Below are 17,579 nucleotides of genomic sequence, written 5' to 3'. Positions count from 1 at the left end.
CGATTTCATACAGTATTCATCAATTGAAAAATGTTAACAAGTTTGAAAAATATTCATGTATTTCAAAACTTGCGTGAATTTTAAAGAATGTTCTAGAACTTGAAAAAAGTTCACAATTGTTTTGAAATTTTCTAAAATATGTAAAATACTCACAAGTTTGAAAAGTGTTCATGAATTTCAAAACAGTTTGAGAATTTGAAAAAGTGTTCACGAATTTGAAAAAATATTCATGAGTTAAAAACATTGTTCACGGGATTTCAACAATCAAGAACTTTATAAATGTCCATGAATTTGAAAAAATGACAAAATTCAAAATGTCAGCAAATTCAAAAAATGTTCGTGTATTTGAGAAACAAAACTTTAAAAAACCATAACAAAAAGCTAAACTAAAAAATACAAAAACAAAATAGAAAACCACCAACAAAACTGAATAACAAACAGAGAAATCAACCCTAAAAACGGTGCAAGGGGCAAAAGAACGGTCGGCCCACTTATAATTCACCTAACGTTTGGAAGGGTGTGTGCGCTATGTACTGAAATCAAAATTAACAATGCTATAAGCGTTAATAGGAAATGATCATGCTCTTCTATTGTCACCTTTTGCGATCTTGCCCCCCATCCAATTAGGTCGTCACGGTGTCCAAACTACTCTTGTTGGTGATGATCAAGCAGGCGAAGTCGATGCTCACACTCTCGTTTTTCACCCCTGCACGAGGGTCGTGCAGGAGATGGTTCTGAAAGAGATGATTGTGGTGGTGTCGGTTTTGTTCAACTCGCGAAGTCTTGATGACAATGAACTTGGTGCTAGCCATACGTGGTGGAGCCAACCACGAAGGTACCAAGAGTGAAGAGTGGCAGCGGCAGCGGCACGGGATGCGGTCGCGGCGAGACATGTTGCAGCTGACAAGAGTTGGGTAGTAGCGATTCACACCAAGAGAGTCATCCTTGGTCCCGGCATCGTGTTTGTAGCCATCCAGTTGTTGGAAAACCTAGTAGAAAACAAGAAAAATTGTCCTAAGATCGAACCAAGAACACTATGAAGATGCATAAGGTATTTGGATCGGATCGTTACCAACTACGAGTTGTAGCGGAAGAAGAGTTGGAGTAGATCGTTCATGAAGCCCTCGAACCAACGACCGAAAGCACGAGATCTCTACGTATTACACGCGTACATGCTTCACGATCCGGCAGTGCTTCGCTGTCTAGAGCTAATTATCGCCGGAGAGTTACAGAAAGAATAAGAGAACCACACAGGGCTTCTCTATTATGAGTATTAGAGAGATCGAGGTCTAGCTGTAATTAGATCAGTTAGAACTTGAACTAGAGAACTAGAGGAAGCTACAAAACTTGTATACTCAAAATGGTCGAAACCTCTAGTATACATAGGTTGGAGGGAGGGGAGGGGAGGGGGTGCCAAAAGGGGAAAGGAGGACTCATCCCCTTGTACCACGCCACCGCCACTAAGAGGAGGAGCCCCCCTGCAATTTGGCCCCCTCGGCTTGTAAGTGAGAAGAGTACAAAATAAAAGGATAACTCCCAACTCAAGATGATCTTCATCAACAAAGAGCATCCACTACTACTTCGCCTTCATGAACCCAAGGTTAGTTTATTCCTCTCAAAGGGTATATCACATCAAGGGGGAGCTTTACTCTAAGACTTGAGTCAAAGCATCTCACAAGATATGAACACATTAAAAACTTTATGTAAAAGTGGTAACCCAACTTGTGCTTAGACGATGAGTACGATCTATGATCAAGCATTCTTGCTTGTATCCTTGGGTCAATATACTCATATATAGATGACTCCGTCATCACCAAAGTGCTTGGTAGATACTAGAGTGGTTGTGCATGTTTGACATATTCTATTTGACATCTTAATTGTGTGAGTATGTTTGTATGCATATTTTTCTCCATTTGAGGACATCCAATTGTTTTCTTTTGGCTTTTATTTTTCTGGCCAATTGGATGTACAAGAATGCCTAGGTACCTCTAGCTACCTATGTTTTTTCGTCTGAAATTCTACTATGCTTCATCACAAAATTTGAGCAAGCACTTTTCGAACCCTTCGGGTGAGGAGCACTTAGAGCCATTGATTCGACAAGGGCTCACTTCCAAAATCTCTCGAGTGTTTTTCGATGTGACAAATTCTCCTAACTCGGTTATCTTCTCCGCCATTGCCGCTGTAGCGATGATCCACCAAGTTAGGGTAAATCTTCGACCCCTCGTGCGCTCCGACCTCTAATTCATGCACATTAGGATTTGTTCCTATTCTTGCCACATTTTTCAATGATTCCATCCACAAGAAAATTCCTTAGAATAGGTTGAACAAGAAAATATAGAGTTTGGTCTCTGTCATATGCAGTTTTGGAGTCACCGAGTCAAAACATCTCGACGTCACCAATGTGGATTCACCCACAGTACAAAGGACTTCTCGGTGAAACCGAAAGTTCCTATTAGTCTCACTAGGGACGAAGCCAGAAAATAGAGATAGGGGGCAAGAACTAAAAACATCAAAATCTTTGGATACATAGTCACATAACTTAGTAAATATTGGAAGATATAAATAGTCAATGTATGTCTGTTGCTCCACAATAAGAATAAAAATGACATATCTATTAATTTGAAGCTGGATTTACGAGCACCAGTATCAAATATCTCAATAATATCGTCGGAGCTAAACTTGGCTGCTATTTCCTTCTCAATGTAGACTATAGTGCAATGACGAAGAAAATCATCTCCCAATTTACTTCGAAGACGTGTCTTGACAAGTTTCATTGCGGAAAAAGCTCGCTCTGCTGTTGCAATTGACACCGAAAGAGTTATTACTAATCGTAACAACCTATCAACCATAGGATAATCAGAAGACTTGTCAGTTTTAATTATTCTTTTTGTCATATTAGCAAGTGATTTGCAATTTTTGATCTCTGGATGGTTAAATGTATCAAGCTGAAAATGTGGTAATTCACACTCCAACCGATCTCTTTCTTGACTAGAAAAATCAGCAGGATAAAATTTTTCCAATAGAGTGCATATCTTTGACTTGTCGAAGGCATCATGTCTAGGGTCCAATGATTAACAAAGATCTAGAAGCTCCGTAACTTGAGAACTGAATCGATCATTCAACTCTATCAGTTGTTGATCTATTGCAACATTAAACACGTCTACTTTGTAATGATGGATAATGATGGTGTTGTCATGCTTATTTCTTGATTTTGATACATCAACATACCTATAATTGCAATATATATGAAAAACATGAATTAGTTGCATGATTTAGACAATAATGAGTAAGTTTGTAAGTGACTAAATCTCTACATTGGAATTTAATGAACATAGAGATAGGGAAAGAGACATACCTTTGATCCATGTTCGGGATATCAATCTCATGTTTCACACAAAATGATTTCACATCTTCAAAAAGGCTTTCCCATCCATCTTCTCTCAGTTCAGCAAGCAACGACTTTGTGTTAGAAACACAATCCAGTGCATTAGCAATATCCAAACTTTTATTTTGAAGTTTAACACACAAGATATCCGTGATTTTCATAATTCTTTCCATTAGGTGCAAAATGAAGATAAAATCAAATGTGTTTAATATCTTCAGGGCACCCGCAGCGTCTCCTCTTGAATTCCTTGTAGCTGAGCGATCAGTTGCTACACTTCTTAGAACTGAAACAGTTGCAGCAAACATCTTGAGCAAACTTTTGATTGACTTATAGTGTGAACTCCATCTCGTGTCTCCAACCCTTTGTAAAGATCCTATTTGGTTAGCCCCTCTTCCAGTCTCAAGCTCTCCCAATTCAATCTCTCTAGCAATTTCAACTGCCTGGTTTTCTAGTAACTCATCATTATGTTTGGGAGATGCACTAACTGTATTCACAACAAAATTTGCATGTTGGAAAAAATTGTGAACCTCATTTACCTCCCTTGAAGCGGCAACCAAAGCCAATTGGAGTTGATGAGCTAGACAATGGATATAATAAGCATAAGGACACTCTTGGAGAATTAGAGCCTTTAGCCCATTCCACTCCCCTCTCATATTGCTTGCTCCATCGTAACCTTGGCCTCTAATATCTTGCACATTCAACCCATTATCAACTAGGACGGCAATGATTTTATTCTTGAGAGTCAAAGCACAAGTGTCACTAACATGAACAAGATCAAGGAAACACTCCCTTATCAACCCTTCTATGTTCACAAACCGAAGAACTACTGCCATCTGCTCTTTTTTAGACTCATCCCGACATTCATCAACCAGTATTGCAAACTTGCTATTACCCATTTCTTCTTTAATTGAGGTTTGCCCTTTTCGTGAAATTATGCTAGCAATTTCCTTCTGAATAGTTGAGGAGGTGTACTTTGCATTTTTTGGAGCATTCTGTACAACTTCTTGTACATCCTTATTATAAGAGGCCAAAAGCTTAATCATTTCCTTGAAATTACCTTGATTCTTGGAATTCTCAGATTCATCGTTTCCTCTAAATGGACATGCTTGGAACATTAACCACCTGTTGCAATCAATAGAGAATAATTATTAGATATAGATTCAAATAGAATCAATAGAGAAAAATTATCATATAGTGCATCAACAAAACAGTCTCAAATTAAATATTTGTTGCTTACCTCATGGCATCAATAGAAGTCTTAAGCCTCAGTCTTGCATCAAGAACCATTTGCTTTGTTTGCTTTTTCATCACCTTGTCAATATGAGTTGGATTATTTTTCAGATTTTCATAACACCGAACTGCAAAGTTATGAGCCGAGCTAGGAGTAGTGCCCATATGTCTGAGAAAAGCAAATTCTTTTCCATTGTTAACCTTCTTCCAGTTATCAAATCCTTTGACAGTGAATGTGTCTGAACCACACTTCCCAACAGGCTTCTTCGAAAAGAGAAAACAAGGCAAACAATAGGCACATTTTGTATCAGTCGAATATTCCAACCACCAAAAATTTGTGTACCAATCTTTTTGGGATCGCCGACGAACAACACTTCTTTCATTATATTCATAATTTTCCAATTCGGGCTGATAGGCCCCCTCACATATATAAAAACGCCTAGCATCATCTTGCTTTTCTGGAGGGAGTTGCCAAATTTGAGAGAGCCTCCCTGGGTCTCGATCATATTTTGTGGTTATAACTGTAGCTTCTTCTGTAACTTCTGGCACTGGAACATCTTGAGCATCACCTTCAGCATGACTAGGGTTGTTCTCTTCGCTAGGTTGCACATCATTTGTATTAGCACCATCACCATGTTCACATGGCTGAGAGCTTGAATCAATTGGCTTGAAAAAAGTATGGATTGATTGAGCTCTCTTCCTCTTCATGTCTACATAACACAATTGGACAATCAAAAAAAATATAATTAGTTTTTAATGTCTATATGCTTACAATTACGTTCCAAGACAGAAATTAATCAAATGCTGGTGCTCCAAAAAAATTGACCTTTATTTCTTGTTTGGTTGCTCATCACTCATCAGTGTGTCCGGCCGGCCAGAACACAATTGCTATTCAGAAGCAATTTCCTTCTGAACACGTCGGGCCGTCGGGGTCTCACTGGAACGGTTGATGGATCCCTTGTGCCTTGTCCCTTCTCAATGGAACGGATGGATCCCTGTCAATGAAACGGATCAAACGGATGGATTCGAATGGCCCGACCGGCGGCAGTGAGATTAGATAGAGGCGGCCGGCGGCAGCGAGCACCTAAGTCCTGCGGCTCCTGACTGGGTTTTTCAGATGATCAGATCACATCGCAAGCAGGCAAAAGCAGGAGACCTGGCGGCTGGCGCTGCCTGTGCCGTGCGTTGCGTAAGTTCTAGCCAGGGAGGCGTCGTGCGTTACGTGCGTATTGCTGCAGGCTGCAGTTGACACATGTTTGGGCCTTTCACCTAATGGACTCTGTGCCTCTGCAGCATGGGGGGCGAGACAACTAAAATTATGCGTGTACGAAGAAAAAATTCGCTCGTAGTAATCGCTATATCAAGGGATAACGAGATCGTTGGGGAGTTTTAGGGTTTCTCAGCACAACTTTGGTGAGACCGAGTCGCATTTCGGTGAAATTGAACTGTGTGACCAAGTTTCTGTTAACGTTCTTTGTTGCCTCGAAAGCTTCGAAACTTAAAACTCGGTGGAACCGAACTTCATACTGTGAATACCTAATACTAACTTTTTGAGTTCAAATTTGCAAAAAACTTCTGAATTTTGTGATGCTCATCCATTCTGCTCCTCTCTATCTAATTCACAGGGTCGATGCTCAACTATGTCAGGGTCAGATGACAGCCAAAATGATCTTAGAGAGAAGAGTGCGGATCTGGATGCAGGCACTAGTCCTGAGGCCAGTTTTTTAGACCCAGGGACTCCAAGCCCCCATGATGTGCCCAAGGCAGCCACCATGGCTAAGAAGAAGAGAAATTTAGATGGGGAGGATGTTGATTTCATTCCGGATGAGATTGCATCAAAGAGAAAACATGTCATAAAGGAGAAACCAGAAAGTTTCCTGAGTCTGCTACTAAGATTGGAGAGCGAGTGATCCCTATGGCAGAAAATATGAAGGATAGGAAGGATCAAGGTCTCACGAAGTGGAGAGTCAGTGATCCCTATGTTGTGAGAAGAAGAACTGTTATGATGCTCGTTTTGATACCAAGGAGCAGCAGGAATTCTATGAGACTGTGTTGCTTGATAAGAACCCAGTTGTGAGTGGCATGAGATTTCTCGATTGGAAGTACATCAAGACAAAGGAAGATTACTTCCCCATGTCCAAGAGAACTCCAGGATGATAGATCTTGATGAGTTTGTTGGCAGAGAGATGATTGCGTGGAACGATGAGATGATTATGCTATTCTACTTCACTGCACACGATCTATCCAGATGGCAGGATAGTGTGGATGGCTGAAGGCACTACCAGTCAACTATTGATGAGTGGGCTACTATCTTAGGAGCTCCAAAGGTGAAAGAAGGAGATTTGAATGTGTACTCTGAATCAAAGATGAATCACAACTCCATGAGCAACATGTACACACAATTCCAAAGGAATATTTGAAGACCTACAAGCTTGGCTCAATCTACTTTATTCAAGCAGGTCTCACTACATCCAACACCATATTGAGGCACACTTTAATGCCCAAATCTTGAGATGACAAGATGACCCGTGGATACTCCATCAACATGATGCATCATGTGGACAACCACACCGGGATCAAAGTAATGGATCTTATTATTGAGACCATCAAGAGAACTGATGCCGATCAGAAGAGATCATGTGGATATTATCCCTATATTCAGATGCTCATCAACTCCAAAGTTGGAAAGAGCCTCTATCTACTTCATGGACCACACGTACCCCTCCAGCCAGATTATGAAGATAATGTTGTGGTGATGGATCCATCTCATCCTACTCCATCAACTGCACACGCAGAGGCCCAGGAAGAGGCAGCAAGAGTTGCTAGTGCTCCAGTTCTAAAGACGAAAGGTGATCAAATGACCTATCTTGTCAACACCATTCAGGAAATGGAGAAGAACATCAATGAGCTGCTACTGAACCAGAAGAGCCTTGAGAGAATTGTGGAGACAAAATTTGATGCCCTTGACAACAAGGTGATTGAGTTGACCACCACGGTCAACCAACTGAAGCAAAAAGTAGATCTAGTCATGTTGCCCAGCTCAGATGATGATGATGAGAGCCCACATTGCTAGTCCACACTCAATTCAGGACTCGGGCTCGATCTGCTGATGTGCCTGCTTAGGATTTGAGACCCTCATTCTTTGCACATGTTGCAACTTCTATTGTGCCTCCTTCAGCATTTTCAGTGTCAACTCTACCAGCCTAGAGGACTTCTTCAGAAGCATTCGTTGACACTCTCATATCAACTCCTTTATGACTACCGGAGCAGCTTCATCTCCCCATGAAGGAGATCATGCCCAGAGTGGCATTTAGCTCTATACATTTCAGCTTTTTGGAGCGTCCTTGCGGTGCCACATAGTATTCAAACAACACATGCGATTTCTGAAGCGAACCTGCGACAATGAGAAACTATACATGGCCACAAATTACCAATCACCACCAATATATCATATAGGCAGTTTCATAGTTCTAACCGCCTCTGGTGCTTTGGATAGGACAAATAACCACCTCAGGTGAGTTTACTATAGGCGTCTTTTGTATGCTTGGTCAATGCGTGTTTCTTTACTAGTAGATAGAAAGAGATGATAAAGGCAGGGTGTTGTGTACAAATTATTGTATCCTTTCCGTTATGGTTCACAAGAACGCTTGTATTTTTGGTTTAAAGTTGACCACATATTTAACAAAAGAAATACGAGTTATGTTCCACAAAAAGTAAACTTTGAAAACATCTTTCAGTTGCATATCGAGTGGTACACTCTTCTAGGAACCGAAATGGGCATAATATAAGTTAAGGTCTCTTCCCCTCGTCCTTGTTTGGGTGTTGCTTTATCGTAGTGTCACGACGCCGGTTGAGGATGGTATTTCCCCATATATGAATTTTTCGGTTGTTTATTTTTCTCCATGGCGTTCTCCTATGAAGTGGACAATGTGGAAGTATGTATCAGTCCTCTGGCTCTAGTTTAGACCGACGAAGGTTGGCTAGCATCGGCCTCTTCAAGGAGTGTGTGAGGTTTGTGTTCCTCGACTCCGTTTGACCGGACCCGGGGCATTCTGCAGGCCCACTACGTTGTTTTCCTGTGGGGCGGCAATTTTCTACGTAAATCATGGCCGTCGGTGTCTTCTGGTCCATAACAACAACTTCCTGGCTGTTGTTTCTACAAGCTCATGGATTTTAACAAGTTTGGTCCGCTTCTATACAAGCTCATAGGTTTTAACAAGTTTGGTCCGCTTCTATACAAGCTCATGGGTTTTAACAAGTTTGGTCGGCTGAGACAGAGACTCAAAGGCGGAAATGAGCTTTTCTCATGGCATGCCACCTTTCGATGCGAGAGGGAATAAGACTTTGGCATCCCAAAGAACTTGGATGTTTTGTATTTTTCTGCAAGGGTCTATGATATCTTATATATATGGCTTTTGGTATTTTCACAAAGAAAAAGCATATAAAAGTCCTCGTACGGCAGGGCGCCATAGAAACAATGTTGGTCGATCGATAGAAATATATATGATTCACATTCAAACTTTTTTTTAACCAAGTAGGTATATTAATCCTAACATGAATTTACATAAGAAGAAAAAAAAAACTGGCTCTTTTCATGTCCAGTTTATATAAACAAGCTAATATAAACCAAAACCCTTGCATGGAGGGACAAAAAGTGACACATTTCGGTAGAGATTCAAGCCAGGGCTTGAACTTGAATTCATTACTACAAAACGGCCGTTTGGCCACTTGGACAGATCATGCATACCACCACACGCCTGTCCGGCCGATCCACCGTACGCTCTGGACTGCTGGACGCAACGCAAGGCCGTGTTCGCATGTTACGTTAACCGCCACCGCGCCCAAAAAAGAAGCCATTCATTCACCCATGATTGATTGGGTTCCATCCAACTCGATCTCAAATTCTCAACTCCCAAAAGGCACGAACCCTAGCAAGCTAAACGGCACCCACATGCCTCTCACCAAACGCATCGCCAGAAAAGTCGACAGGATAATAATCAAGATCACATTTTCATATCAGATTAGATTCACCGGCCGGAGAGAGAGGTGCCGAGAAGAGAATGTATATATATATTAGCAAAGGATCGTTTTGCTTGCATGATTAATCCTTCATCTCACCCAATAATGGCGAGAGAGGCATACGCGGTCGACCTCACGGCGCGTGCGGAACAGTCGCTGACGCCCGGGCCCGATACCCCGGTCGGCCCCACATGGAAGCGGGTGCCGTCTTTATCGTGTGTTAACAGGTGTAATGGAGTGGTGGGTGACGGGATATGCATAAAAAAAGTGATTAAGAATATTGATATAGTACTTTGGAAGCTGCTTAGTGAGAGGGTTTCACATGGCCAGCCATATTGCATGTGAGGGTGCATGTGGCTGCCTAGAGATATATAGCCAGGTAGCTCGATCGCTAGGCTGTTAAGCCTACTAAACATGTTCCCTGGCCCATGATTAATCTGCATGTTTCTCCATGATTAGTTTCTCCGCATGTTAAATGATTCTTCCTCCTCTGTTACGGTACAACTTATGGAACGGAATAGTACGCTGCGAATATATATATATAGGTTAATCATTCGTAAGAAAGCCTCTAACAAACCCATCGATTTGATGCATTTGTCCCAAAGTGATTCTCAAAGATGGTTTCAGAACTATTACTACAAATTAAAGATTTTGGGTAAGAAATGCTAAACTCTGTAGTTATGTACTCCCTCTGTACACAAGTACAGAATGTTATCACGCTTTCTGAAGGCTTAAAAAAAAACTACTGTCTATATTTACTTATTTTCGTTTGCCTTTACCAATTTAGTCTGTCGGTATTTTAATTCTGGGAAGTAATTTCTCACTACCTGACATTCGAACCTTACACTTCAGCTGAAATCACCATCATATGAGATACTTATATGTTTTATTTAGTCACCATCATATGCCCCCAATTTCAACCTAATAAAGTGGGCAGACACCAAAGATGAGATGTTATTCTCCATGCATCCATCCTCCCCTCCTCCTCCTACATGGGGGTGCAACAAACCTAACATGGCAAAGATTCTCAGAAGATTAAGCGACCCATTCGCACCTCTAGAGCCAACGTAACGCGTCAATAATTCGTCGCCGTTTCTTTACTGATTTGCTGCTAAAGTTTGATGCTTTCGATCTGGCCATGATTGGGAGAGAGAGAGAGAGATGTAAAACAAGATGAGATAGAAATTAGTTCTTCTTCTACCTGTACCTGGTTTCATACCTTTTCTTCAGATCCAGGGACATAGGTCATGTTGGCATGGTAGCTTAGTTTGTAGTGCTAATGCGGAGGTCTCCTCTAGTTGGGTTAATTAAGGAGGTGACGTCTCCGTGTTAGAGTTTGTTTATCGGCATGCTGTCGGGTAATTAAGCACATCAAACCAAGTTGAAGTGTATGCTGCTGATTCTTCTTCATTTGGTTTGTAGCATAGCTTTCCATAACAGGGCACTATAGAAACTTTATCACTGTAGTTGTTGTTGCGCTAGCACTTGTGGTGCAGCTAGCAGGAAGCTAAGCTTGCCTGAGTTACTTGTTCAGCTTAATTATCTGCTACTCTCATCGTGTAAACAAATCTAGACCATTCTACATGCTTGTTTGTGACTAAGAAAGTGCAAAGTAACTGCAATTAACGACTTGATTCCAGAGCTAGCTGTAGCTGGTACGAGATGATTGCATTTGCATATCTGGAAGCTGAGGAAAGCTAGAGAATGTCACAGGCTAGCATATGTAAGCTTTGAGCTTGTTTAAAGTTTATTTTCCTTCGTCTTCTCCTACACCGAGGTCTGTCATGGCCGAATGATTAAGTTCGGTTGGTTGGTTGGTTGGTGCCAACAGTTGCTTAAGTAGCACCGCACGCCAACGTCTCTTTGAGTTCCTGCAAAGCTTCCAAACGCAGAGGTACATTCATCACTTGGTTTCGATCGTATGGAGACGTGTTTGTTGTCCAATTTGGTGTGTGTTGGCACATTCGGAGATTTCAATTTCTGAATTTGTGCCAGATGCATCAAACTGAACCACAAGCATGCGTGCATCTGTCTGATTGAACATCATTTGATCGACCAGTTATGCTCATCTTCTGCATGAATGGTGCAAAATCAGATGCTTTGTTGTGGTGATCCAAGGTGCAAACTGCAAAGTCGGTATACACAAATGTGGAAGTTATGTGCAGGTAATGGACAGTCCAGTGCAATGCAGTTATGCAAGGACTGCACTTTTCATTACCACAGGTTCCAAGAACTAGTATGTATCATTTGTTCCCTGTTGATTATTATTGTTTTCTCATTTTCTGACCAGCTTTTTTGCTGCACGTTTGGTTAAATTCTCCAGGTTATTTGTCGGTGGTCATCTTCCTTGGGTTTATTTCTTTTAACTTCGAAAAATGACTAATACCACACAACTTTTGTTTTGTTCACAGAGTCTAAAACCCCTGATTTGGAAAACAAAAAGATGCAAAATCGACATAACAAAAGAGTTTAGGAATTAGCCATTCACTCTCTTGTGAACTTCCCACTATCCCCTCTGGAAAATGTACATTTTCAGTCTATGCACCTCAAACATAGTTTCAGTATGGTTTGTGTGCCATTAATTAACAATATTTATCTTAATTGGTTCAAGATGTCAGTTCCTACCTTAGAACCTAGATACCAATGCTACTGTTGTTGCTACCTGATCAGACAGGGAAGACAGCACAAGGCAAAATCCTGCATCCCAAATTTACTAATCAGTACGTACTAATCACCTGCAGTTCTTTTTCTCTGAATAAATATTCCAGCAGCCTTATGACTGTGTCAACCCAATGGAACCCTGCTTACCAAATGTTAACCCCCATTTAACTACACAGCTAACAGTACCTCTGCTGCCCCTGATTAATCTAATGCTGCAGCGATGAACATTCTACCGGGGGCATGTGCCGGCGATCCCCCTGCTGTGTCAGCACGCAGCAGTAACAGCAGCAGGAGGAAGTACAGTACCTCCCACTGTCAAAGGAATGATTAGCAGAGGTTCTATTCTAACAAGGTCAACTTAGGCAGCCTAACACATGCACCCAGAACTTCTGCAGAGAGAGGTAACTGCACTTTTTGTTTAATCTCTGTGCATGCAGGACATGTGTAGGACAGCAGAAAAGAACACACTCTCTTGTCTCACCTTGGGTAGGATTAACTTAATTAACCTTTGTTCTGCTGCAAAGGAAGTGGCTTGTTTTACTCGTTGTCAAAAGGTCATAGTATAAGATTAGCAGTACTGGTATTGGTGGTACTTTTGCTCAATGTTAGAGCAGATTTTGTGAGCTAAGATCCTAGTTAACTTCTCTAAGTACCTACACAGCATAGGATTAGTAGTACTGGTGGTTCTACTTCTGCTAAATGCTAGAGCAGGTCTTCTCAGCTAATATCGATCCCTAATAAACATCTCTAAGTGCCTACACAAAATTTCTCATGGAGGAAATGATCTAGCTCCTCCTACACATGTCACATGTGTAGATCAATCTGTTCAGTTCTGGTGATGTTAGACTTTTGCACCCACACAGAAAACCTACTGCAAGTTGTTAATCTTTACCAGAGAGAGATCCATAAGCAGAAGGTTCCAAAGAATAAACCAGTAGCACCACACTAGCACAGTACTACTGCCACCCCCCAGTAAACAGCAGAGCAGGCTCTCTGATCAGCAATGTACTAGTTAATTAGTCAAAGCTAATCTACTGTCTCTGCCTGCAAGTGCCTGCACACAGCAGGATAGGGAATGTAAGAAGAAAGATGTACTTTACCAAGTAATCTAACATGCTGGCACAAAGTGAAAGACAATAGTTAATCAAGGAGTGGCAGATTAGAACTAGATGACCAAAAGCAGGCCATGGCTTTGAGAGCAACACATTCCCTCCATGTTCCATGTTCTCATGTCCCATGATCCTCTTCCTCCTCCAGACACCTCACATCTGCTCACTGCCTGCAAATTGCCTGCCCATGTTGGAAAATGCCAAGGAGGTTTAGTTTAGTGGTGTGTATATAATATGATGCGATCCTGCTTATAGAAGAACAAACCATGCAATATTCTCCGAGTCTCTCCTTCGTATAAAGTTTCTGGTGATATCTTGCCTAGCTGCAGACTCTGCTCCGGTGCTCCTCTCCTTCTTCTTCCTCCTCCTCCTGCGGATGCAAGCAGGTGGAGTGAACTAAGAGGAGCCGAGCAGAGCAGAGCAGACACTGCACTGACAATGGCAGAGCACTAGAAGCAGCAGAGAGCTGAGCCGAGCTGAGCTAGCGGGAGTGGTTTCTTTTAAGGGAAAGTTGTTTTTCATCTGCGCTGACAATGGCGGCGAGAGTGGCGGCTCTGGTGGTGGCAGCACTGGCTGTCGTCTTACTCAGCGGCGGCAGTGTCGGCGCGGCCGGTGGTGGTGGCGAGCGGGCGGCGCTTCTGGGGCTCAAGGCGGGCTTCGTGGACCCGCTGGGTGTGCTTGCCGGCTGGAAGGCCGCCGGCTCGCCGCATTGCAGGTGGACCGGCGTCCGGTGCAACGCCGCGGGACTCGTCGACGGGCTCGACCTCGCCGGGAGGAACCTGAGCGGGAAGGTGTCTGGGGACCTGCTCCGGCTGCCGGCGCTGGCGGTGCTCAACCTCTCCTCCAACGCCTTCGCGGCCGCGCTGCCCAGGTCGCTCGCGCCGCTGTCGAGCCTCCAGGTGTTGGACGTCAGCCAGAACTCCTTCGAGGGCGCCTTCCCCGCGGGCCTCGGCTCCTGCGCCGGCCTCGTCGCCGTCAACGGCTCCGGCAACAACTTCGTCGGCGCCCTCCCGGAGGACCTCGCGAACGCCACCTCGCTCGAGAGCATCGACATGCGCGGTGACTTCTTCAGCGGCGGCATCCCCGCGGCGTACCGGAGCCTCACCAAGCTCAGGTTCCTCGGCCTCTCCGGCAACAACATCGGCGGCAAGATCCCGCCGGAGCTCGGCGAGCTCGAGTCGCTCGAGAGCCTCATCATCGGGTACAATGAGCTCGAGGGCCCTATCCCGCCGGAGCTCGGAAAACTGGCTAACCTCCAGGACCTCGACCTCGCCATCGGCAACCTCGACGGCCCCATCCCGCCGGAGATCGGGCGGCTTCCGGCGCTCACCTCGCTTTTCCTTTACAAGAACAGCCTCGAGGGCAAGATCCCGCCGGAGGTCGGCAACGCGTCGTCGCTCGTCTTCCTCGACCTGTCCGACAACCGGCTCACCGGCCCGATCCCCGCCGAGGTGGCGCGGCTGAGCAACCTCCAGCTGCTCAACCTCATGTGCAACCACCTCGACGGCGCCGTGCCCGCGGCCATCGGCGACATGGAGAAACTCGAGGTGCTCGAGCTGTGGAACAACTCCTTGACGGGCGTCCTCCCGGCGTCGCTCGGCCGGAGCTCGCCGCTGCAGTGGGTGGACGTCTCGTCGAACGCCTTGACCGGGGAGATACCCGCCGGGATCTGCGACGGCAAGGCGCTGGCCAAGCTGATCATGTTCAGCAACGGCTTCTCCGGCGAGATCCCCGCCGGCGTCGCGTCGTGCGCGTCGCTGGTGCGCCTGCGCGCGCAGGGTAACCGGCTCAACGGAACGATTCCAGCTGGGTTCGGGAAGCTGCCGCTGCTTCAGCGGCTCGAGCTCGCCGGCAACGAGCTCTCCGGCGAGATCCCCGGCGCCCTGGCGTCGTCGGCGTCTCTGTCGTTCATCGACGTCTCGCGCAACCGCCTCCAGGGGTCGCTGCCGTCCAGCCTCTTCGCCATCCCGGGCTTGCAGAGCTTCATGGCGGCGGGCAACATGATCTCCGGCGAGCTCCCCGATCAGTTCCAGGACTGCCTCGCGCTGGGCGCGCTGGACTTGTCGGGAAACCGGCTCGTCGGCAAGATCCCGTCGAGCCTCGCCTCCTGCGCAAGACTGGTCAACCTGAACCTCCGGCACAACGGGCTCACCGGCGAGATACCGCCGGCGCTGGCCAAGATGCCGGCGCTCGCCATTCTTGATCTGTCGAGCAACTTCTTGACCGGGGGCATACCGGAGAATTTCGGGGGCTCGCCGGCGCTCGAGACGCTCAACCTGGCGTACAACAACCTCACCGGGCCAGTGCCGGGGAACGGAGTCCTGCGCACGATCAACCCGGACGAGCTGGCCGGCAACGCCGGGCTGTGCGGTGGCGTGCTCCCGCCATGCTCCGGGAGCCGCGCCGCCAGTCTGTCCCGCGCACGCGGCGGCAGCGGCGCGCGCCTCAAGCACGTCGCGGTGGGGTGGCTCGTGGGGATGGTAGTCGTGATCGCCGCGTTCACGGCCCTGTTCGGCGGCTGGCAAGCGTACCGCCGGTGGTACGTCATCGGCGGCGCCGGGGAGTACGAGTCCGGGTCGTGGCCATGGCGGCTGACGGCGTTCCAGCGGCTGGGGTTCACGTGCGCCGACGTGCTCGCGTGCGTCAAGGAGGCGAACGTGGTCGGCATGGGCGCCACCGGCGTCGTGTACAAGGCCGAGCTCCCGCGCGCCCGCACCGTGATCGCCGTCAAGAAGCTCTGGCGCCCAGCGGCGACGGACGGCGACGCGGTGCGCAACCTCACCGACGACGTGCTAAAGGAGGTGGGGCTCCTGGGCCGCCTCCGGCACCGGAACATCGTCCGGCTGCTCGGGTACATGCATAACGACGCGGACGCCATGATGCTGTACGAGTTCATGCCCAACGGCAGCCTGTGGGAGGCGCTGCACGGCGGGGCGCCGGAGTCGAGGACGATGCTGACGGACTGGGTGTCCCGGTACGACGTGGCCGCCGGAGTGGCGCAGGGGCTCGCCTACCTCCACCACGACTGCCACCCGCCCGTCCTCCACCGCGACATCAAGTCCAACAACATCCTGCTCGACGCCGACATGCAGGCCCGCGTGGCCGACTTCGGGCTGGCCCGCGCGCTGTCCCGCTCCGGCGAGTCCGTCTCCGTCGTCGCCGGCTCCTACGGCTACATCGCGCCCGAGTACGGGTACACGCTCAAGGTGGACCAGAAGAGCGACATCTACAGCTACGGGGTGGTGCTGATGGAGCTCATCACGGGGAGGCGGCCGGTCGACACGGCGGCGTTCGGGGAGGGCCAGGACGTCGTCGCCTGGGTCAGGGACAAGATCAGGAGCAACACCGTCGAGGACCACCTCGACCCGCTCGTCGGCGCCGGATGCGCGCACGTCAGGGAAGAGATGCTGCTCGTGCTACGCATTGCCGTGCTCTGCACCGCCAAGCTGCCCAGGGACAGGCCATCCATGCGCGACGTGCTCACCATGCTCGGGGAGGCCAAGCCGCGCCGCAAGAGCGGGAGCTCCGCCGCCGCCGCCGGCGGCGGCAATGTCGCCGCCATGGCCGTGGCACTGGCCGCGCCCGTCGTCGACAAGGACAAGCCGGTCTTCAGCACGACGCCGGACTCCGTCTGATCTGATGCATGATTTTTTTTCCCAACTTGTATGTAGATAGATTTTTTTTTCCACTTGATTATTTAATTTTGAGATTGTAAGCAACCATTTGATGTCAGGATTAATTAGGCACATAGATAAACCATGTAAATTAATTAATTAATGTAAGAAAGGCCAATAAGCACATCTATCTATTCATGAAAGATACACATATATGAATTCGGAATTCAAATGTCCAGATTATTGTATCAGATTTGCTGGATGAGAATTAACAACCCAAATGATAAGTGTCACATGTCAATTGCGTGGCACTTCGGACCTGATGTGTTTTTTATGGTAATTTCAGCGATGGCAAATTCCAGTGACACATGATAAGTTTGTGTCAAACGAAAAACTGAAGCATTAAAGTTAACATGCGATAACTAAATTTATCATCCCCGCGTCACTAAATTTATCTTAACAATGTTTAGAGTTGTCATGTGCTTGTACCGACGTGGCACTTATTATGGCCCATTAACAAAGATTTAGCTAATTGAAATGCCATTTAATTTTACACGGAGA

At 46.3% G+C, this 17,579-nt stretch overlaps 1 protein-coding gene across 1 annotated transcript; it reads left to right on the top strand.

The window, feature by feature from the left end:
* Positions 1–10,308: 10,308 nt before the first annotated feature.
* LOC123404319 (MDIS1-interacting receptor like kinase 1-like) lies at positions 10,309–17,160 on the top strand. The gene has a single exon (XM_045098243.1). The coding sequence runs from the start codon at positions 13,938–13,940 to the stop codon at positions 17,037–17,039; it is 3,102 nt and encodes a 1,033-aa protein (XP_044954178.1). The 5' UTR covers positions 10,309–13,937; the 3' UTR covers positions 17,040–17,160.
* The last annotated feature ends 419 nt before the right edge of the window (positions 17,161–17,579 follow it).

Source organism: Hordeum vulgare, chromosome 6H (assembly GCF_904849725.1).
Source record: "Hordeum vulgare subsp. vulgare chromosome 6H, MorexV3_pseudomolecules_assembly, whole genome shotgun sequence".
Classification (NCBI taxonomy): Eukaryota; Viridiplantae; Streptophyta; class Magnoliopsida; order Poales; family Poaceae; genus Hordeum; species Hordeum vulgare.
Note: the sequence above shows the minus strand (reverse complement) of the source record. Positions and strands in the feature narration are given on the sequence as shown.

What these genes read in the sequence shown, in the direction of transcription:
- LOC123404319 (XM_045098243.1), top strand. Translation starts at nt 13,938, where the DNA reads ATGGCGGCGAGAGTGGCGGCTCTGGTGGTGGCAGCACTGGCTGTCGTC.